This window comes from Lepisosteus platostomus, chromosome 6 (assembly GCF_059453375.1).
Source record: "Lepisosteus platostomus isolate fLepPlt1 chromosome 6, fLepPlt1.hap1, whole genome shotgun sequence".
Taxonomy (NCBI): domain Eukaryota; kingdom Metazoa; phylum Chordata; class Actinopteri; order Semionotiformes; family Lepisosteidae; genus Lepisosteus; species Lepisosteus platostomus.
This window is the reverse complement of record NC_142616.1, coordinates 18,225,336-18,249,099: the sequence shown is the minus strand read 5'-3', so window position 1 is coordinate 18,249,099 and position 23,764 is coordinate 18,225,336. Positions and strand designations below refer to the sequence as shown.

Here is a 23,764-nt window from a genome sequence, read left to right as displayed (position 1 = left end):
AGAGCTGATGATAGTGGAGGAAATCACAATTTAGGCGTACAGACATCTCACTTTCTTCAGTCACTTATCTCAAGCTGTGTGCCACTTCGGAGATTAAGTAGCATGAACCAATTCTGCTTTGTTTACCTTTCAATTAGTATTCTGAAGGCCTGCACCTGCTCCTGAGCATCTGCCCACTGTTCTTAACTTGTAGCAGAGGCATTATAAAACAACAGCATATCAGAATTTATCAAAGGTCTCAGGAACAACGCAACAATGTCCTGGGTTGTCACCTAATGTACTACTGGCAGAAAGAGAAACAACAGATATTCAACACTAAAAGAAAAAGAAAAATTGCGGTATTAACCACGACAATGACTGACAAGTATTTCTTTTTTTTTTCCTTTCAGCTGCGCTGACACTGTTTTAAATGAAGAAGGACACAACAACACAGGTCCTCCAAGATGATTTCGCTTTAGGACATTTCGATCAATTTCGCGAGATTCTGGGGATCCCCTGCCTACAACTGGAACAGCGTCTCGAGCAAGGCTCTTAAACACACCGCTGCTGACCCGGCAGGGTGAAAGAGGTTGATGCGATGATGCTAAATGATCCAATTATGTCAGAAAGGTCTTGCACTTTGCTCTCCAGTGCAGCCCTGGGGAAAGGCTGACAGTGTGGCCCTTTAGGAAAAAGAACAATAGAGCGATCCAGTCCCGGTCCCCGGGGCACCCTCACCCTCGCCCTGCCCCGCACGGCTCAGCTCACTCATCTGCCACGCCAGGGACAGAGCCAGGCCGATCTCTAGGCGGCAGGGGTGTCCAGACCCAGCTGGGATGCCTGGCACTGCTGCGCTCCGCCTTTTTTTCTTTCTTGTTATTGATCTTTTTCTTTCGCGAGGTATCTATCATTCCTGACAGGCTCCACTTGTCAGCTGCAGTTCGCCACCTCCCGTGCAGGGGCCCACCCACCTCACCAAGGAATTAGGCCCCCCGACAAACAAATTAAGACAGGAAAGACATTTTTCTCTTCAAGTCTGCGTAAAGCCTTCGGTGGGAGACGAAGTTTGGCTTGGCAATAAATAACCAAACAAATTCTGTTGCCAAACAAGGGAAAACAAAATGCTGTGAAACTCCATCAATTCCCATAAAAAAACACAGACAGAAAGGTGTTTAACAATATTTGTCAGTTTAACCATTACGACCGGTACCAAAGTAAGTTCAATTCTAATATAAATGTCACTGTAGGAACAGGTTTCTACTACAGTAACATCTGTGTCCCTCTGAGTGAGGGAGGCGGACACTTCCGAACATCTGCGCAGCAATAATGGAAACACTGAAGCTCAAATACGGCAGGGAAAGGGAAACACAAGACAAACAGCCCCAACAGCAAGAGCCACAGTTTGTTTTCTTTAAAAGAAAACTGTGTCTCCTAAAGGAATAACTTTTGACTGCACAAAGGACTGTAATAGCTCCAGTTTATTAGGCACATAATTTATTAATTGTTCCTGGAGTGGTCATGTCTCTGAAGGACTCGGTGTCCCTCCAGTACAGTGTGTAATACATTACTGCACTGCAGGGATGTTAGTAGGTGTCATCGGGGAGAACAACACCTGGATAATACCATCTCTTCAGATGTGCGCTGCTAATTAATTTGAAGAGATCATTCAATTTATTTAAATCATATATTTAGTGTAATTAAATGTCTTAGCAGTTCTCACGTTGCAATCTTCTCCATGCAAACTTGGCAGTCTTTGATTTTTTCACCTCCTAATTATCTGGGTTCTCTGGTCAACATAGAAGGTAAAAGATAACAAGGAAGGCTCTGAATATCAACTCTCTACAGACTAGGAAGCCTGTATTTAATAGAAGGCTATCGGAATGTACGAGATGCTTCCACTGTCAGGGGCTCAATAAGGCACGGAGATATTTTTAGAGAGCTTAAGCTAATAATCCAAAGCCAACTAGGGAGGTGAGCTTGCCACTTCTCGCCAAGCAAAACTAAGTAAGCGCCATACACGTAATGCTGAGAGAGAGAGAGAGAGGGAAAAATTCAAAGTATCTCAAGTTATTCAGCTTCTATTTTTACCCAGGGGACAAAGAACAAGACAGAACTGAGAGCACTGGTTCTGTAAAGGACATTACAAATATTATTTCACAGAGTGGAGAGCAAACCTGGCAATGTTCAGGGAAAAAAAATAGAGTTTCCTAACCAGAAAAAAAAAGGCTAATTTAAACAGCCTTGATGTAAATATGTTTGTTTGACAAACCGATGCAGTTGGGAATATATTAAAAAAAGGAAATTTGCTTTGATTAGTGTTAGCACATATTTCTTGAAACAGAAAACCCCTTCAATAAAGATCCCTTATTTAAAGCACTGTAATTCTGGATTTCAAAAACAAAGGCAAAGAACATAAGCACCAGGTTTGTGGGAGTTATGTGTGATCAGGCACCCTAATATTTTTGTGCATATACTTGTTAAAGCAGGGTGAAGGCATTTTTACATTGTGTGAGTCTGGGAGAGTAGGGTGGCATCATGTGATAAAAAGGTTTCTAAAGCATGAACAATCCGTCACTGCCTAGCTTCTAGGAAATAATAAACAAATGAAAGTATACAATGGTAAGTTATGCTAAGAAAAAAGGCATTTCAGTGCCCCATTTACTCTCATCAGGTGATCTGAGCTCTGACTCCTCTGACACTCTCAGTGTCCATCTATAGATTTGCTTCATGCTTTGGTGGGAGTGGCCTTTACCGGAGGAGATCCCTTTTCTTGCTCTAAATTTTAATTTACCCTTTGTCTCGGAAGTGTCTTGGAGCTCTTTGGTGCAAATGGCAGATTTTCCACTTTTCTTCCTAACTGAGTTGTGGTCTTGTCTAAGACCCTACTGCAGGTGTAAGCCATTAACATTCCCCTCTGCTAGGTTTGGAATTCCTTTCTTGGGGTTTTGCTACTTTCCCCCAGAATCAGAGTTAATACACAGATATCACTTCACAACACAGAGCTCCACAGCTGTTTGAAATGGGATCCCACACCGCAAGTGAAGCTAAGAGCAGCCACATGTTGTGGATGCCTGTGTTTGCGACTGTGGTTCAGAGGTGACTCCGACAAGCCTCCATTAAAGAGTCAGTGATCAGGATGACATCCTAGCACCTCCAAGCACAACCACCTAGTACTTTCCATAACACCAATTATAGCCGCATTATCTGAAAATTCAATAATCTGTATTGTCTGAGTTAAATGATTTTTAACTGGGGAAATTATGCCACAGAATTCACAATTAGCTTCTCAAAAGGCTGCTAACTTCTCCCCAGTGGGAAGATGCTAAGAAAAAGCATGCATCTCTCTGTGGGTCAGACAGACTCCTCACTGCCCAGACTGCTGTAAAGTCTAGATTAGTCAACAAGCGGTTCCCTGGCCAGATACTTTGAACGCTATATTAAACCTCACCCGAAAGACCAAAGCTGCAACTGGCACTTCAAGACACAGTTTTTCAGTTTTTAAGAAACAGAAACTGTCAGACATCCTGAGTGAACGAGAATAAATAAAAACGCAGTATAACAGCAGCAATAATGCCTTGCCTTTGAACAGCATGCTTCAACCCTAAAGGACTGCAACGCACTTCATATACAGAACAGGGGATCTGCTTCACCCACCTCTGCAGTGAGGCCCCACCTGTGTAGCACACAAGAGCCACTCTGCTCCTGCAGCCCCACTGCACAGCAGATCAGGTGAAGCGAGAATTTGTGTCACCAGTAAAATTAAGAGAAATTAGAAAAAAATTAGACATGGGTTTGGAAATTATGGTGCAGAGGGAAGAGTGCCCCCTACTGGTCCACCAACACTGCTAACAGCAGCGATCTGGTTTGCTTTTGAGGTCTCCCATACCTGGTGGGATCCCAGCTGTCCCTATTGTCTGATTATGTACATCTCTCTCTTAAAGTAATGAGGTGTAAGCATATCGCTCATAACAGGAAAAATCTTATTAAAATGTTTCACAAAGACTATAAATCAAAGACTGAAACCCAGCTAATACAGTGGGTTAATAATACATGATAAGTGGAGAAGCATAACTTCCCCTGGCTGTTGCGAAATTAGCATTAGCTAGAGCAAGCTACCCCAGGTTGATGTTAATGGAGAAACTGAACTCTGTCTTTGACACAGGAGGTCTGGGGAGGTTAGACTGACACGTTATTTGCAGCAAGAGTAGCTTTCCTAGTCTTTCAGTGAGCTGCTGCATTTCGATTTGTGTGTAAAGACTAGACAGAAACCAAAGCGAACTGGACACAGAACAGCGCTATATGATGATCCGTTCTCTTGTCTTAACGTTTCACAGATTTCGAGGTTCTGTTCCTAGAATAGATTAAGTGTCACTCTGTGATTTAAAACTGCTCACCAACAGAGATTATAGGGAGTTTTAGTATTGGATGTTGTGCTATTCAGGAAAGGCCATTTTTCCCAGAACTCCACTGCCTGATGTTATTCGTGGAGAGCCTGCTCGTGGTTTGGACAAACGGTGGAGGAGGCTGGGTGAAGAGAGCTGGATCTGGGCTGATCACTACTGCTGTGTACTGCAGTGTATAAGCCATTACACATTCTAGCTCCACTGTGGGTTTCTGTCAACTAGGGCTCCAGGATGGTGTGCGTCTCAGGGTTGTGCTTTCCATTTCCGGCATGAGCAGGAGGCTGAATGTGAACCAGAGCAAACCCACATCCAAAGCACAGACGCCTGAAGTCAGAGGGGCAGCTGGGGGAATAAACTAGGGTATCTAGAGCGATCTTAAAGCAACGCTGTTCTGGTCAGTAGAGATCAGTGCAGTGTGTACAAGCTGGGCACTGAAAGGCCTTCCAGTGGCATCCTCTGTACACAAAGGGGCAAAGTTCCCTGACAGTGCTCTCTCTAGACACTCAGATAGTGCTTGCAAGGGAGTAATAAAAAAAAAACAAAAGCAACTTGATGGTATGTAATTAGAGCTAGTGAGCACAGCTTTTGAAATAAGGCCAAGAGTTTCAATTTGACTGGTGCTGGTAAAAAACAATCTGCTTGTTCTGAACTCTGCGGCGGAAGTCAGTGGAGGACTGTGAAGTGTTGCCCACAGCCCTGGAGATTTTCTAACCCACCCACAAGTGGCATGAGTACGGGACGAAGAAAAGCTTTAATTGAAAAAAAAAAAGATAATGCAGATCAAAACGAGGGCCTGCTCCCCAGCATGCCCCAAGCCTACAGGCTGGTTGGCGTGGCCGGACAGGTCCTGAGGCCAGAGCTCGGCTCACAGCAGCTCTGCACTGCGCAGGAAGCTGCCTGAGCCACACTCCCCATGGCTGGGCGTCTCCTTAAGCAGGTGATTATTGATATGATAATCTGTGTTTACAGGCTTTAGCCTTCCATCTGACAGTAGGAAGCTCAGAGGAGGAGAGATTAAGGAAATAAACAACCTACACTGAGGTTTTAGCGTTCCCCAGAGAATGCGGCATTTCTGTTCATGCATGACATGCGACAAAACAGCAAACCAAAGCTGAGACAAGGACTAGAAATCTCTTCTCAGGCTGAATTTATTTAAAGCAAAAATCCTTTGTTTACCAGAAGTGTTTAAAATTCCCTCCCCCGCGCACACACCAAATCATTTTTCTGTGTGCAATACCTGTGCTGTTCTCTATTGCTCCTACTCTGTGACTGAATAGGGAAGCACTTTGAGATCTTTTATTGTAAACTCCAGCAGATAAATCCCTGTTCCTATTGCAATATGCTCTACTGAGCTAACACTTGCAAACAAGCTTTTCACCCCTTTATATTAACCACACAGTCAGTAGAAATAGGTTAAGCATTTCAAACATAATTCTGAAGCAAACCTGAGGATCTGATATTGCCTGGTATAAAACAATACGAACTAGTAAAAACAGGCAGGCCAAGACCCCACAACTGAGTTTCACTCTTCCTCTTGGGCGAGCTGAGGAAAAGAGCAATCCAAATAATTGTCTTTAATCTAAAGTCAAAAGGTCTTTACTCAGCTCAGAATAAATCAAATAGCATCCAATACAGCATTACCTAAACTGTCCATACCCATGACACTCAAAAAATAAAAATGTCTGCAGTGGAAACTCTCTTTCTTCGTGGTGCTGATAGAGTTATTCAGGTTAAATAAATCAATCTTCTGAATGAGTTTTTCTGGTGCTTGGTTGGATGTCAGATTTTGTTAAGAATGAACTACCAAAAACGAGATGTCTTTCTCAGCCCTCCGATCTGGTGGTTTACTCTGCACTAACAAGACGACTTGCTCAGAGCAGCTTGCATGTGAGTGCTGACCCGACATCACAGAAGAACACTGCCAGTCTAAATAGCACTGTGGTCAGATGCCCTCACTAAAATGAGAAAGGCTTTGAACAAGCACCGTCATTACGTTGTTCAGAGGGTAGTAACATCTTTAAATATGTACCGCAACTATAAAATGCAAGCTTACAGTATCTGCAAACCCCCAACACAACAGCTGTCAAACAGAGATGAGGCTGTCAAAATGAAAGTCACACTAAAGTAACACTAAAGTCACACTAAAGAACCTAGTGATGACAATCTTAACCCCAGAAAACAGAACATATACTACATATAAACCTGAGCGCATGGTTCCGGCAGAAATGCACGTTGATAATGACTGGAAAAATGCTGGGCTCATGCATTAAATTAAATAAGCCTTTTACAGGTCCTGCTTGATGTTAAATAAGAGATCATGATACTGCAGTGCTGTCCCTGCCCTCCAACCTCCACCTCTGACACACTGGAATGTTTTTCAGCTCTGCTTGTTCAGATACAGGGTTAGAGCACTGCAGTCCCAACAATGTGAACACAAAAGATGGCATTAACAGTTTCAAAGTCTGTGCATGTTGAGCATGTCTGATGTGCGATGTCAAGGCAAACTAAAATGTTGTCTCATAGCAACCCAGCAGATTCACCTGAGCTGCAACAAGGGGGAGTTTCTCTCTTCCTGCACGACACAGATATGACACCCGCGCTGCCAGAGGCACCAGCTGGTCCTGGTTTATTCAGCTCTGGGCCTCAAACTGCAAATCTCACCTCAGCTCCCGGAAAGGCTGAAACCATGTTAAGGTCACCAAAGGGGAAGGAGCCGGTGTAAAAAGATGCAGCCCCGTTGCTAAGAAAAGATATTGCAGAGGGACAGTTTTAGGGGCTCAGTCTGTTTTCTGGTGTGACGCGTCCGCTGTCAGAAGCAATCGTGGCAACAGCTTGGTCACAATCCTCGGAAATCCCGAGCCCTTCTCAGCAGCAATCGCCCCTCTCACGAATCTCACCTCAAGGCACTGACACAGGGTCGGCTCACAACAGCACAGCTCCACAGACCATCTGCCAGGAGATCTGAAGTCCTTGGCAGCGTTAAAGAAAAAAATGCTGCCGCAAAATATCAAATTATACACAAAAAAGCCACTGGCTCATTCTGAAATTATAAGCAAAAACTGTATTTTTTTGCTCAAAACTAATAATGTCTCACTGCCTGTCAATTAAAAACACATGTAATATACTTTGGAATGGGATGGAATATTGTAACTGGCCACTGGGATCAAAAAGAACAGCCCTGCTTTGTTCCATGGGGTAGCAGGCACAACCTTCATCTGTGAACAGTGGGATGAGTACAGTCAAGTCAAATAAAGACCTGGAGTAAGGGATTGCTTTATGCCCCAATGAAGACAAATTCAATGACAAGATGAAAGTTTAACTTCTAAGTGCTTTTAATTAACTAGTCGTTTTAACACAAAAAAAAACGGAGACAGGGGCCAAGGTCGTATCTGTTGATGTGGCACGGACTGGCCCCTGCGCCAGCTGCAACACAGAAAAAGGAAACAGCTCTGATTTACAAAAGCCAGCATTCCCTTGGCTTCTGTTCAACAAACATGTGACAAATTCTGTGGAAAAAGAAAATATCCAGAATGCTCCGCTTAAAGGAAATACTTGGTATGATGCAATAAAAAAGCCACAATAATGTAGGTCATCAAAACACTAAATCATTCACTTCATGTGGGAACAACGGCCACTTCAAGAAACTGTGGTTTTGAATCAAATTCCAAATCGCTTCCTGCATTGCTCAATGGCCTGCAAATTTATTCACTTTACATGGTCTTCATCAGAAAAAGTAACAATCTCTAAGAAAGATTCATTTGCAAGCTGAAGCTGAAAGGCTTTTTTCAAATTAATCTGCTCTCAGTTTCTTTTATTTCATCACGCTACAGTACATTTAATAAAAGTGTTTTCTTAGAAGTGCTGAAAGCACGTCTCAAACAGGGCTTTGTTAAAACAGTAGTGGAGATACAAATCATTGATATGATATCATTTTATAAATAAGAGCTGCAGACTGTCTTATTGTTATGAAAACCATTTCCACTTCAACACAAAATAGGCTTCTTTTCCAATGACAGCTTTATTACAAAGGTTGGTTTTGTGAATTTATATGTTCCAATTCCTTCAAAATGCTCCCATTCCATAATTTCCACAGGGAAATGGTTATATATAGTTATACAACCAACACTGTCAACATCTAAATTTTGGGTGCTACTTAAAAGACAATTTGGGCACTAAGTGGCTACAATAAAGACCATCTGGGTGAAAAGAGATTTTTCTATCAGTAACATCAAAATTAATTGCTAGTTTTTGAAGTGAAAGGCTACATACCTGCTGTAACAAAGATGATTTGTAATTTCAAGGTAACAGAAAAACCAGACTTGTTGGCTCTTTAGCAATATCAATATAACTTTCAATTCATTCTCACAATGCACATATACACAATTCAAGAAAGAATCTAGAAATATCACAAAACCGGTGCTTTCTGTAAAATCAAATCCATGTATATACTGTATAGTTATATACAGTTTGCAAAACTGGATTTTATGGAAACAATGCCATACCTACTTCACGTCATAGTGCTTAGTTAAAACGTCAAAATGCTTCTGTATGTACTAGACAGGAACGAAGCATATCAGAATGCAAGTTGTCAGTCTCACTATGGAGTCAGTCTCACACCTGGCACCAGCACCCTCAACGTAACTGATCAAATTAAAGCTTTGCAGGCCGCCTTCGATCACAATTTGTCTGGTCTTTAACACTTGAAGTCTGGAGGACAGCACCGTTGGCAGGGGAGGAAATCAAATCAGGAACACAGTTGTCACAACATGCCTACCCCCACCCCCACCCCCCCACACAAACCTAGAGATGAGAGGATAAGAAATATCACATCGGTCTCTGAATTCCAACACATCACAGGCACTAGAGATGTGTAGGGGATCGAGCTGCACTGGTGTTAAACGTCTCATAGTCATTCTTACGACAGCCTGACATCCTGCACTCTCTCCCTGCTGTGAAAGAGGAGTGCTGGCCTCTGAGCCAGCAGAGTGTCTGCGGTATTGATCTGCTCCCACTCCAATACCTCCCTGCACATCCATCAGCACTTTCCTCCCAGGGAAAGAGATCAGCTCTCGACGCTTGTTAAGGCGCTCTCTGGGTTTATATTTCCCCGCACTGTAGAACTCGAGGACCTCCCTTAACCTCAACAAAGTGAAATGTTTTACGGCTCAATCAGAAGGATTTCCAGGACGTTCTGGTGGTGGAAGCTGACACTTGTGAGAGTGATCCCCCTCCTTGGGGTCTGGGCATGCTGGCCCAGAGACTCATTCAGACAAACATCTATCTCTCCAGCACAGTAAACAAACTATCATTCCAAGCACATGTAAAAGAGGCCAATATTTCAATGTGCCGATGACTAACACAAGGCAGTTAATGTTTAGGGAAATTAAATGATGCTAACAATACCCTTGATGATGAAAAAAACATAGTTCAAAAGATCAAAACAAGGGTGAATGTGTTTGAAAACGAATCTGAAACGCTCTGCATTGCATTGGTGGTGTCTATAGATATACTGTTCCCCTTTCATTGAAAGCTGAGAGCAAAGCTGTAGAAGATATATCTGCTTAAATGAAAGAAACACCACATGCAAAAAACACAATTATCCAACATTCAAGCATTTTCTCAATTACTTGACAATAAAAGCATTTTCTCCCACACATTCTCGTTAATAAAAGTATTATGGTTCACAAGCCCTTAAGGCAGAATCAGCTGGGCATGGAACAAACACTGCCGGGCTAATGTGTGAAACACTAGAAACCTCCTCAGAGAAGGCTTAACTGAGCTTTAGCCGGAAAAGCTGAGCCTAAAAGGAAAGTGCTAGTTTGTCAGATAGTAATCCAGCCTTCACATCTCTTTGTTCTAATGTGTGGAGCCCTCAATACGTTCCGATAACTACGAGAGGCACATCTCCCTCTTGCTGTGAGCACGCCGTCAGGGAAATTATCCACATGGGGCATGCAGTGCTTCGGAAAACATTCCCTGTAGCTGAGGGGTTCCTGACTGAACTTCGCATCACCCACACACAGCCAGCAGAAAGCACGCACTTTCCCACACGTCAGAAGGGATCAACAGCCAAGGGCTCTAGCACACTGACAACACATCCCACAAGTCTGGCGAACAAATAACCTTCATGTCGGACTGGATAAAATGGTGAGAAAGGGATTCTGAAACACACCCAAAGTACGTCCATGCAGGTTACACGAAACTCCTCAGTAGACCTGGGCCACTCAGTGTTCCCTGTTAGGATCTTTTGACATGAACCTCAGGCATGCAGAAGATACGATCAGCTTTGTTTCTTCAAAACACAATCAGCTCTGTGTCCTTCATTGTGTGGAAACAACAAGGAACAAGCTGATGTTCGTTTTGGAACGTCACTCAGCTTAAAGACAGTTCCTTCTTCTGGTGAGACTTCACGGGAAGAATGACAAGCTGCTTTTCAGTAGAAATCCCAGACTCTAAAGGCTCAAACTGCCTAATTCTTTTGTATAAACGTAAAAGAAACAATGAACAAACCTTCTTATGAGCTTGTCTACTGTATGTCAAATATAGTCAGAAAATTCTGAAAAGGGAATCCTGGGAAGGAGATATTGGCAGAACTAAAAGAAAGGCAATTTCAGTGTTATTCATGCTAAAGGGTTTAAAACAATTTACAGTACTAAAAGCAAATAATCGTGGCTTCTACAGTGGAGGGAAAAAAAAGCTGTTTCTGAAATGACTCCGCTCCCCTGGCCTGCCTGCAGCACTTTGATGGTTCTGTTTCTTTAGCGTTGGTTTCAAACACCTGTGCTAAATGGCCAGCCTATTGAATTGTCAATTCTAACGGAGCTATCCCATTTTAATATCTCCCCCAAGCACACATAAATAACCTCCTCCTGGGGGTCGATCCATTCAATCCATTCAACAAATCGCACTCCAAAGGGAGGAGAGGTGTGCTTCTGCGCGTGGGAGGTGTCGAGTGTCAGTGACGGGCTCTGAAGAAGAGAACTACGACACAGCTCCAGAAATGGCTTAGAGGCAGCTCCAGCTTATTCACAGCGAAGCTGCAGACAATCACTCTGTGGCTCTTTTTATGACAAGCGGAGAGGTTTAAATCATTTACCAACCTTGTGGCCGTCCGAGATAAAAAGCGCAGTTATTTAAAACGATCTGGATCGCAGTGGAATTAATCACTGCTTATACAACATCAGTCAGGGTGATTCATTCATTCCCAATTAATCTTGCCATTTATCTACATTGTCTGAGCTGCTGCAATACAAATTCATGAGTAATAACCAAATAATTTTCATTGTACAGTTTATCTTATGTGCTACAAATGACAAGCAAACTGTGTGTAATTTCTTTGGTTAATTCATTGCCATCTGGTTGCGGCACTAACGATTCTTCGCTCTTGCTTAATTAACTATGGCTATTAAATTTTCTGAAATGTTATGCCCTGAGTTTATGTCATGTAGTCAGAGCACAGCAGACAAGGACTCAATTAGACCAGCTCTGTTCTGAGGTTATTACAACGCATGTTTGCCAATTAACAAGAAAACAGACTGGTGTCAGAATGGAAGCTTTTGTCTGCTATTCATTTCCTAATTCCAGATCATAACTTCCTTTTTAATCAAAAATAAATCACTCTACTTACGACCTTCCTTCTTTCAATGTTTCAAACACAAACGCAACAAATCTCTATATACGGCATTTTTCAAAGCGGGTTCAAGTTGTCACACAGAAAAGAAGAGCTGGCAGCGTGTGTTTACACAGACAGGCCTCAGCTTAGAGTGAGTACCGGAGTGAGGAGGTACAGAGCTACACGCTGTCAAGCATCTGCAGATATTTCCACTTCATCTTGTTAAAAGCACCTCCATTATCTTCAATCAATCCACCAGGCATGTTTACTGCCAACTACATTGATACTATAAGTGCACTTTCAGATGTGGGGAGAAAAAAGCTTATGCACGGCCATGGGGTACGATACAGACGTTAAGCAACATCAGAATCTGTCTTAGTGGATTAATAGAGGAATGTTCTCGGAACATGATGTGCAAACTCCGAGTGTGTAAACATCCATAGACTCTCCCAGGTATTCCACGATTTCCTGCTGTGTCCTCTAGAACTTTCTGTGTAGACTAGATTACGATGAGCTCAAGTTCCGTTAAGGATTACTGGGCTCGAATTAACAAGACAAGTTTTATTTGTTTTTATTTAAAATCCTGACAATGAGCTACACCCGAGGATCACTGAAATCCATATGCTGTGGGAAAATGCCAGATTTGCCGTTACTGCGGAGAATTTGTGGATTTCAAAAAGTGTGAAAGAAATCCCATGTGTACCTGAATATCAGCGATTTAATTTTACTGGAGGTGGTGCAGTCTCTTTGGCATTGTGCTCTTGCTGTTTTGGAGAGTAAGAATCCAGTCATCAGGCACTCACAGTTCTGGGTCAGTGTTAGTACTAAGGCTGCTGCCACTGAGAGGGTGGCTGATTTGCAGAATGGACCTGTAGCTGAGAGTCAGTAACTGCCTCTTCAAACAAACATTAAAGCTACACAATCAAAGAAGACTGTGCATCTCTCTCCACGTGTCATTGGAAGAGTTTCAGTCTTGTCTGAAAGGCTTTAATGGGACACATGAGCCTTCGTTACCTTACAGCCTCAAGCTGAGACTGTCTAATTGACTTGTTGAGTCTGTCAGGATCTCAGGATCCATGCCTGAGCTGTGTGGTAAGAGTGACATCTTAAGTAACACCTTTAGACATTTCTGACATGAAGATTTTCCTTTCACATGATGAGAAAACATTGAGTCCGTGATTCTGTGACTTAGTCTATGCACCTTGCAGCAGTACAAGTACTCACTTGTGCTCGGAATCAACATTCTTGGAAAAACTTGAAATGCATTGGTGATTCCTCCCATGTGCTCCGAGTGTATTTAATGTGGCTTGCAAGACATTCCCCAAATTAGACCTTTACCACACAGTGCTTGCTTGTGGATAAAACACTGCAGCTCCACTGGCCTCTCAGCACTGCGCCAATCATCCTCCTTGCACAGCGACTGATCAGCTCAGTCTTACTCCCTGCCATGTGCATGGCGCCTCCTGTCAGCACTGAGGGAAGATGACTCCAACAAGCCAAGTTCTTCAGTGCTCTGAGAATGTTTCAGCCGTAGTCCTCTCATGCAGTGTCTGTAGTATCATCAGTTTCTGTTATTCTCAATACCTTATATATCAGTATATCCCCCAAACAAAACTCAACAGGTGAGCACACTCAGTTATATTATTGCTACATCCAAACCTACAGAAATATTTTCAGAAACGTCATCTTTCCCCAGCTCCCACAGTTGTGCACACTGCATTATGTTCAAGATATGCAAGATACGGCGGTCCACTAATAAGAACATGCGATAGTATCATGACACGAGTCTGCATTAAACTTGACTTTGCTAGTTCTGATTCCCAGTCCTAAAACTCCACTAATTACAAAACAAAGCTTGAGCTTCATTTTTCCGCACTGCACAGCCACTGAGTTTTGCCTCATCAAGTCCTCAAACGGTTTTGGAGCCTCACATTATAGTTTCCCAGATGATATGTGTGTATATTGTCATACCTAGCCTAAATCTGACACTGAAGTGGAGAGTGGATAACAAAGAATAGATAACAGTCCATGGCACTCTCCTCCCTTCCCTACCACTCTCCTCCCTTCCTTACCGCACTCTCCTCCCTTCCCTACCACTCTCCTCCCTTCCCTACCACTCTCCTCCCTTCCTTACCGCACTCTCCTCCCTTCCCTACCGCACTTTCCTCCTTTCCCTACCGCACTTTCCTCCTTTCCCTACCACTCTCCTCCCTTCCCTACCGAACTCTCCTCCCTTCCCTACCGCACTCTCCTCCCTTCCCTACCACTCTCTTCCCTTCCTTACCGCACTCTCCTCCCTTCCCTACCGCACTCTCCTCCCTTCCCTACCGCACTCTCCTCCCTTCCCTACCGCACTCTCCTCCCTTCCCTACCACTCTCCTCCCTTCCCTACCACTCTCCTCCCTTCCCTACCGCACTCTCCTCCCTTCCCTACCGCACTCTCCTCCCTTCCCTACCGCACTCTCCTCCTTTCCCTACCACTCTCCTCCCTTCCCTACCACTCTCCTCCCTTCCTTAGCGCACTCTCCTCCCTTCCCTACCACTCTCCTCCCTTCCTTACCGCACTCTCCTCCCTTCCCTACCACTCTCCTCCCTTCCCTACCGCACTCTCCTCCCTTCCCTATCACACTCTCCTCCCTTCCCTATCACACTCCACTCCTGCAGTGTGCTGCCCTGCGCCTCTACTCTCTAGCCTGGGTGCCCAATCTGTTTATTCTACTAACCCAGAGCAGCCACACACAGCAAGACCTGACCTCCGCCCAAGATATCGATCAGACATCCTTCAGAAAAGAAGTAAATAAGCAAAACAAGTAGAAAATGTCAAAACAAATTGTTCCAGTATTTTTTTGGTAATTTGATTTTTTCCTACCCGCTGGAAGCCAAAGAGAATTTCAGAAAAATGAAAAGACCAGGGTTACTTGATAACCTTCTCACAGTTGAGTCTACAATGACATTTATTAAAAATTTGCTCAAATAAATAAAACTGACAAGCCTCCCTTGTTTGTGAAAAATAAAGACACGCTAGAAGAAAGACCCTTGAGAGTTCTTCAGAGGACCAGATGCTGAAGAAGGTAATTGCTCAAATTTGTTTTGGTACCCAGAATGTTCTTAGTGAAACATCAATCATAAGTTCTGATCAAATTAAACCGTCTCACCGTTTCATTTCCAAACAAGATGTCAACATACGGCATGACCTTCATCATGGGCTCCTTGTAGAACTGGCTGATAAATGGAGCCGACAGATTCAAGCCAAAGATCTTGTTGTTTTCAGAAGCGTGCTTTGCTACCTTCAGCACAGATTCTGGGGACACCGTGAGGAAGAAACCCTGAAAGCAAAGAAACAGAGAGGAAAACAGTGAGCATTACCAGCAGCAAGTTGAGGCCACAGCCAAGGACCAGCTCTGGCCAATCATCCTCCACATTTCCAGGGCTCATCTGGGAGATCTCTCCTTTAAAAAAGGACTACATGCTTTTTACAGCCTTACACAGAAACCTGTAGTCACCAAGATGTTTGCTTCATAACAATAATTTAACATTCAGAGCATGATTTCATTTTTCTCTTTAAGTCACATAGTAAATTCCAGAAATAATTAGGTTTGATCACATTGAGGTTCTGAAAAACCACAAAATGGTGGAATGGAGCAGTGGCTGGGGCTCTGAACTTATAACTAGAGGTTTGTTGTGTTCAGTCCTCAGATGGGCTGTACCCACACTGTTCACAAGTTATACAAATGTAAGACACTTTGAACAAAAGCACCAGCCCCATAAATTAATACTAACTGAAAATAATGAAAGAGGGAACCATTAGAAACCAATTCACATGAGAACAGAAGACAGGTTGCTGGCCTCTGATCCCCCTTGTAATACCATTAATCTTCCTGTTTTCGTTGTTTCAAATAAAAAACAAAAAGCCCATAAAATGATGTACACCAGCCTGTTAAAGCAAACAACTAAAGGAATGTTCTCTTCACGCAATTAAAAATGTTCCCATCTAGAAGCCGAATTAAAGAGCTAAGGCAGTGTTTCTCTCTGGTCAGTCAGCAGTGCTGCAGAGTGGGAAGATGGAAACCTGGGATTGGCGTTCTGCCGTGGCCAGAGGACCTGCTCTCTGGACTGTGTGTGAGGTCACAAAACACCTCCATTTTGACTCGAGACCTGAAACCAAAAGCTACTGCCAACTTCACAAAAGGTTTTTTTTTTGTAATACACAAACTGTTTTCTCATCCCAGTTGCTTAAAGTAATTACCCGGTGCTGAAAGAAAATAACTCCATACACGCATACAGTATTTAGGATAATAATGACTTGTACTTTTTATAAGTGGCTCTAAGAGAGCTCTCAAAGAAACACCACCCTCTGGAACTGGCAGAACAAAACACCCTTCGATTCAGACGCCACTAATGGCATAACAAAGGCTACACAACGTAGCAGGTATTCTTTGCAGCATGGGAACTGTAAAACACATGATTAACCATGGGCAGTAAAATATATTCTACTTTTTAATCTGTTACTAATTGGCTCTTTTCAATCAGTGGAAGTAGTTAAAAAATTCAAGTCTTGCATATAAATATTGCTGAAGTGCATGGCATTTATCACATCTAACAACAACAACCAGAGTTTTCAGTAACAAAGGGCATATTCACAAACCTTTAGATTCTGCATGTTTACTTTTTGAATTTAACAAAAGCCTGTTTAAAACCAGAAAATTACTGCGTTTTTTAAATAGGTCAGTGCTGCTGTTCAGATAAAGGACTATTTTGTAAGGTTTCTCTGATAGTCAGAACCTTCACTGTCAGTAAATGGTCCTTTATTGACCCTGACATTTTCCTCTAAGAGGGTGCCAAAGTGTCAGGGAGAAGAAGATTGTTTTCAGACAGATATAGAGCTTTTGTTATTGAAGATAAACTCTTACTGCTCCCATGTTACTACCTCCAAAAGAACAAAGGGCTTCGTCTGGACCCCCGGAAATATTTCAAAGGGAGGAAAGATAACTGAAACTCTTGTACATTCTTTTAAAAACGGGGATACGGGATTAAAAAAAAATGTCACTTAAAAGAACTGTCTTTACCGTGATCCGCTCATCGGTTTTACAACCTTAACCTTGTAACGAAGCTAAGCTGCAGTAATGCCTGGCTTCTGGTCTTCAAAGAGTTGAAAAGAAGTTTTGAATACGACCCTCCTTCTCTTCCGTGAGCTACATCCTGACTTCTATGGAAGGTCTGACCATAAAACTCAGCCTCATGGACACAGGACTGCCTCCTAGCACCTACTGTGGACTGGGCAGAAGTGAGCCAGGAAAGACAGAGGGCTAACTGCTTTAAAGCAGTCTTGAATATTATTCTACCATGTTCATTTTACATTAGTAGGCCATCTGGGAGCCCTGCTTTATCCTCATGCAAATTTAATCACTGCTTTGGCAATAAAAACTCAGGGACCAATATTCTGAGGCATTTTCATACCTGAACTGTCACAGAATGAGCCACTGTCCCTCTGCCTGGATTCACAGCAGTGTCTGCATCATTACCACACTTGGGCTTTGATGCTGGGAGGTTTCAGTATGCTTTATTTTGGAATTATTGTGGCTTTTATGTTTGAGCGTTTGAAGTTACAAACATGCCTTGAGCTCCTCTTTTATGAAAACAAAGCAGGCCACTTGAAAAGTTTAAAGCTCAGTGACATCAGAGCTGACAGCACAGAGGTTCAGAGACGTGTGAAGGGGCAGGTTGTACCCAAATCTTAATTCTACATAATAGCAATTGCACAGCTGTTAAGTACAGGAATCAAGATGAAAACGATAAGGTCAAATTTCCCACAAACTGGTGTATAGAGTTTCCTGATACTACACATTGATCCGAATTTTTTATACTGTACATACACCACAGATTTTACTTGGACATTTCAGTCTGGTACCATTGATGGAAGCAACTGTTGTAAAAAAACATTCTGAGTGCTTGCATAGCAAGGAAGATCCGAGAAGATATATAAATATACATAGGAGGGGCTGAAGTGCTGCCCCCAGCTGGGAGGCACACAGCAGCCCCACTGCACAGCAGATGAGGTGGAGAAGAGAGAAATAATAATAAGCTTTACATAAAGGAAGGAACCCACTTCGTACATCGCCGAAGTGCAGCACCCATCTGGGAGATGACCATTACGTGACACTAGACCCGTTATACAGCATATTATGTGGAGAAGCAGAAATTACTTCATATCCATTATTCCATGAAGGGGGAAATTTAGGAAGGCCAGAACATACACTCTGGATAACACCTCTACTGTCAAGAAAAGAGTCATGGGACCTTTAATGACGAAGTAACAGTTATGAATAATGAACCTGGGTCACCAGAGCAGTCAGAGACGGTCACAACCTGGGTTTTACGTCTCATCTGAAGGAGGGCACCTCCTACAGCTGTGTCCCAGTTCACCACACTTAAGTATTGGTTTGGAAACTCTGTTTCCAACACCTACTGGTCCACCAGCACCACTTACAGCAGCTGCCTGGTTTCCTTATGCCAATACTAACCAGGCCTGCCTTACTGAGCATCTGAGTTCTGAACACATCATGCTATAATCAGGTGGAGCAGCTATACCAAATCTCTAGGATTCATTCTGCAGTCCATCAATAAATCAATACACACAAAAATATCACAACTGTTACTAGGCACTTTTCAAGCAGAATACATTTGCTATCGTAGTGCATTTTCCCTTTTAAATTCTGAGATATGCTTTAAGTCACTGAGGTACCAACACTGTCTCTCTTATTATTGCAAAGTCTAACTCATCTCAGCTCTCATCTATTTTTTTTTTCACTTTACAATGCATGGAATGAAGTCACGCCGCTAAAAATAAGATGACCATCTGAAGTGCAAAAAAACCCCACTGTTTTCGGAAGAACACAGAATATTATAATTCATACTGTATCTTAACTGGAGATTACAAGAGAAAATCTCTCCATGAGGATGTTTTGATTTGATCTTGCAGAAGTGTCGGTTCACAGATAATGATTCACAGTTAGAGCACGTCCACTGGAGTATTCCAAAAAGAAGATGGGTTTCCTCACGCTTGAATATAAACGAACACAAGGCTAAAGTAAGGCAATCAATATTATGACAGCAACTTAAACTGATTGGGGCTAATATCAGAAAAGGAACCATTGTCTCTGAGGAACACGTTTCTCACCCTTTTTTTTTAAATGTGTGAAATTGCGAAAGAGCTAACTACAGCTACAGCTACTACAGCAATTGACCACAGGAAGTTATAAAAGTAATAAAGGAAAATGGGAGAATTTAGTCCATGTTAAAGATTGTTTTTGATTAAATGCTCTTTTCACAGCGTTTTACAGAAAATCACCTATTTTTATTAAAAGAAACACATCTAAATTAAAATATTTAACAAATAAAGATCTAGTTCTAGAAAAGGCATCACAATATGAAGTTGGAAGGCAACTGTGACCAGCACAGTTTATTGCTGAGGGAGGAAAAAACATTTCATATGCACTACAAATTGAATTAATAATAGAAAATATATCCAGATATATTTTCATTATTGTATCTACAAAAAACACAGTAATCCTCTAGATGTTTGGATTGTGGATCTGGAACTAGCTACAGTACATAGCCGTTTGATTAAAGCTTCTTTCAAGAAACTGCTGGAAGCTAAACAAGCCAAAAAGTCTGCTCTTGTCTGTAAAGCATTATGTTTAAAAATGCCTGGGATATTATTTGGAGTAAACTCACTAAATTTCCAGCACTACTGACTGTCAGTGAAGAATAGGGATGGGTAGCATGATGTTTGCAGCCCACTGAAATCCCAGATTTTCAGCAGGACTGTCTTCAGGGGAGCTTCTGCCGAGTATAATGTTATGTGGGCCTGAGCTGTCTGCTCTCCTGGTTCTGTCTCGGTCTGTCTAGAGGTTGCCTGGCAGATCCCAACAGGACAGGTAAGCCTCTCTTGCCCCTCAAGCTCAGCCATTCACTGCCCATCACCAAGGCTCTGTGAGTCTCTGCACTGGAGGGGGAGGGGTCCTGCAGTTTTGGAAAATGAAATATATACAGCATATACACTACGCGAATAACCAGAAATCTGCAGGGAATTAACTTGTTTATACAGAGTTTAAACAAACCTTCAGATCTATTCTCCAGCAGGATTTTATTTCTTCTGTCTAATAAATGTTTTCCACATTGCCAGTGCCTAACGTTTCTATTAAACACTTGCTAATGTAGATTTCCATGCCTAATTAACTTCACCCACATCTATGGTGACAGACAAACATAGGATGGACATTTCCAACACAGAGGGCTTAGTAAATTAGTTAATGGGAATTCTGGATTGAGGACAGACAGTGTTATTATCCTTCTTTATCTTGCAGAACAGAATGGAGGTGGATCAATATCTTACTTAGAGGGCTGTTTGATACCTCAGTCTTGAGTCCTCATCTTTCCAAGAGGTCAGCTCCATCACAAATCTGGTTTAACATGCCTGTTAAACACTAGATTACCTAATAGAAATACTGTACATATTTAATGTGGCAGACACATTTTAGCAGTTCTCTTTCCAAATAAGGGAAATATTCAAGGCAGCACATTGCAAATACTAATGCCAGCTGCAAAACAGGAGTGGTCAGAAATTTCATTTGGATCTTTTAGGTCCAGCAGGCATGAAGATGCAGGTATGTCATTTAAGTAAGGAGATGACTCTGCTTTTGTGTTCTATTTGCAAAACTAAATGGAGTATCAGCTTGTCTCACAAGGCTAACCCTCCTGAATATACTTTTCTATTTTGACTTTTAGGGTGCTAGGTTATATATACACACACACATTAGAAACAGGTCCAGTTGGTTTTACTTATCTGTGAGTTCAATTAAGCCAGTAAAACAGACAATAAATACTCCTGGTTCAAAGAAAAGGTGCCTCAATTGACATACCACAGGATTTAAAATGTTTTTGATGTTCTGTACTTTTCAAAATCCACCAGCACAGATAGCATCTGTTTTTCCTTTTCCTTGACATTAGGAATCATGTTCTGGAGAACCTTATCAGATACTGAGGCATCCACTGCTGGAGCAGATGGAAAGATGCCAAACCCTGCAAGACTCAGCTAAAGGCTTTTAGAGTTACCACGGAGTCTTTTGTCAATCACTACTATCACGGGTCTCTGCTATTTCTTTTTTTTAAACTTTGTTTAAAATACTGAAAGCTACAGAGAAAATCATAATTAAATCAACTGAAAAAAAAACAGAGATATGCTAGAAACTGGGATGAAAAAACACTTTGAGTGCGCTAACCCATACCAGGTCTGACAGTTAAACTTGAATGGAGCACTTGAGGCTAGGAAAACAACGAGAATAACTGGGGGATCAGTTTCCCCTCGTTCAGCCTGTGCTGATGGCTCACAGATCACCTTCGATTAAGCTCAAGAAGGCAGCGTGGTTACTAAGGGCTTGGTGTAGAGATGCACACAGCACAATTAATAGGCATTCAGGGTTTTCCCCTGTGAATCTCTAATAAAAGTTTAGCCTATGGGGTCAACAAGGCAGAAGAATCCATCAGAGCAACACATAGATATTCATTAATACGCACACAGCCATTTATTTTATTATCTGACTATGAAGTATGGCCCAAGGGACCCACTACATCGTATTCATTTCTAATGGCATTTTAGAAAATCAGTTTTCTGGGAAGCTGACATACCCTTCATTCTAAAATGAACGTGTACAGAAATGAGATACTAGAGAAAAATATGTAATCATCAATTTAGCTCTAATCTCTATTAATAAATAATCACTGGAGCCATTAGCCTGATGTCTCTCTCAGGCTAGGCACAGCACTGCTATCTAACCTTAACCCAGCATACTCTTTAAAACTCCAGTCTGCTGAAGAATCCCATTTCCCTGCACTCGCTCTTCCATAAAGTGCCGATACACAGATTAGGAAGCTGGACTCAGAGCTGCAATTTGTACACCCAAAAGAGAGAACATAATTACACTAAGCCATGCCATATTAACGATGAAACAGCAGTGGCAAAAACCGTGCAGGGCTGGTGCACTGGCCCTATCAGGAGGTTAAAAGTTATGAGCGCCTCAAAGCTGGCGAGTTTATGTAATTAAAACAGAATCTTTTTAAGGCTGTTATTCAGCAAGCTACAGCAGCTCTTCAGATCAATTGCTGCAGCTTTCTCTAAAGCTGCACTGTTTAAAAAATGTGTTGGATAGAGTTACAAGCAGTGCTGAAAAAAAAACAGCAAGGAATTTACTTAGGATTTAAAACAGACAAGTTTTAAAGCCAAGAGCCTTCAAATGCCAATACTAATCCACATAACAATTCAGCACACAGTCCAGGCTCAGATTCCTAACAGACACCATATGTAAGCTGTGATAAAATTACAGAAAGGTATTTCGGAAGAAGTGGATTATTGGAAAAAAAAGAAATATATATATATTGCACAGTATCTTTTTAATTACCAAAAGCGCATAGCTGAGAAACTGCCAGCCACATCAAAGTTCAGTGAAACAAATAAATAAGTAGTTCCACATTATGCTGTGGGTTTTAGAAAGGAAGTACTTAACTTACTCAGATGGAGTTCAAGTAACTTAATTGGCACAGAGGGGAAAACATCACCAAGTGTCTTCCTTGCACACAATCGGGCCCTACCAAGACAATCACTTCCCAACACAAAAGTTCTCTTGTACGTGAACTTCATGGTCAAACCGGTGTTTAGCCGTGGTTTAGCTCCTTGAAAGAAATCAAGCCAGAGAAAACCTTCCGGAGATCCTGCGGACAGGTTAAGCTCCTGCAGAAAGTGTAGCTTCCAATTACGCCAGAAAAAAAAAGAGAGCAAAACAGCTGATGGAGAACGCTGCTGAAGACTCGCCTGTGTAATGAGTGACACCACTGTCTGCTCAACACACCTCTGCAGCAGCAGATGTTAACACTTTCATAAAGCAGTTGTTCGTTTATTCAGATTCTTTTCGTATGTGGAGGATACCAGCCTAGTGACCTGAAACATCTCATTTACAGAGGTGTCAGCTCAGGCTAAGGGAGAGGAATTTTGCAAATAAAAACTTAAGTTAGATTCCAATGGTAAATAAATCAAAGAGGGCGAGAGTTGGGAGTATAACTTTATAACCATGCTTGGACTATATGAAATATGCCAAACTCAAACTCTTAGCGAAGCCAAAGCGCCACTCTTCACCAACAGGGGTACACTAGGGCTTCCAAGAAGACAGCCCTTCATTGTTGAAACATCTGTCCGCTTGAGGTTGTCAACATGAAGCCTGGAAAATTACAGGTAATTGCACAGGCAGTTAAATCATATCCAGTTTTGGTTGAGAGGCTAAAAATAACACTCTTTGATTGCAGTTTTTTTACAAAGAGCTGTATGAAACTCCAATAGATCAAGTTAATTTGATGCATACGTCCTTTACAAAGACATGTGTGCAAATCTAAGTGATCATGCATCCTTTCTTAAACGTTTCCTTCAAGCCAGCACTAGCACTGTGTTGAAACAGGCTGCTAAAACTGACTACTCACCGAATGATATGGTCCAATATGGTCAAAGAGGAATGAATGCCGTGTAGAGACTAAAAACACAATACTTAACATTACATCAGCTGTTTTAGTCTATTTGAATAATTACTTTCTTTCACCTTTTGAAAAAAGATTGCACGGAAAGTGTATTTTTCAGTCATCAATGTCATAATAAATAAAATCTTATGAAGATCCCGCAAAACACCAACAGCTGATTTTCCTAATGACTCTAGTGAAATCGATGCTT

At 42.1% G+C, this 23,764-nt stretch overlaps 1 protein-coding gene across 3 annotated transcripts in view; it reads right to left on the bottom strand.

Moving 5' to 3' along the window:
• The window catches only part of adka (adenosine kinase a), a 131,332-nt gene that overhangs the window by 21,648 nt on the left and 85,920 nt on the right, over positions 1 to 23,764 (bottom strand). For 2 of the 3 annotated variants that reach the window (XM_088634535.1, XM_088634536.1), the window contains exon 7: positions 15,150 to 15,320. The exons of the other annotated variant lie outside the window; for it this stretch is intronic. In XM_088634535.1, the coding sequence (XP_088490661.1) occupies positions 15,150 to 15,320 (171 nt within the window). The remainder of the gene's footprint in view (positions 1 to 15,149; positions 15,321 to 23,764) is intronic. 3 annotated transcript variants of the gene reach the window in all.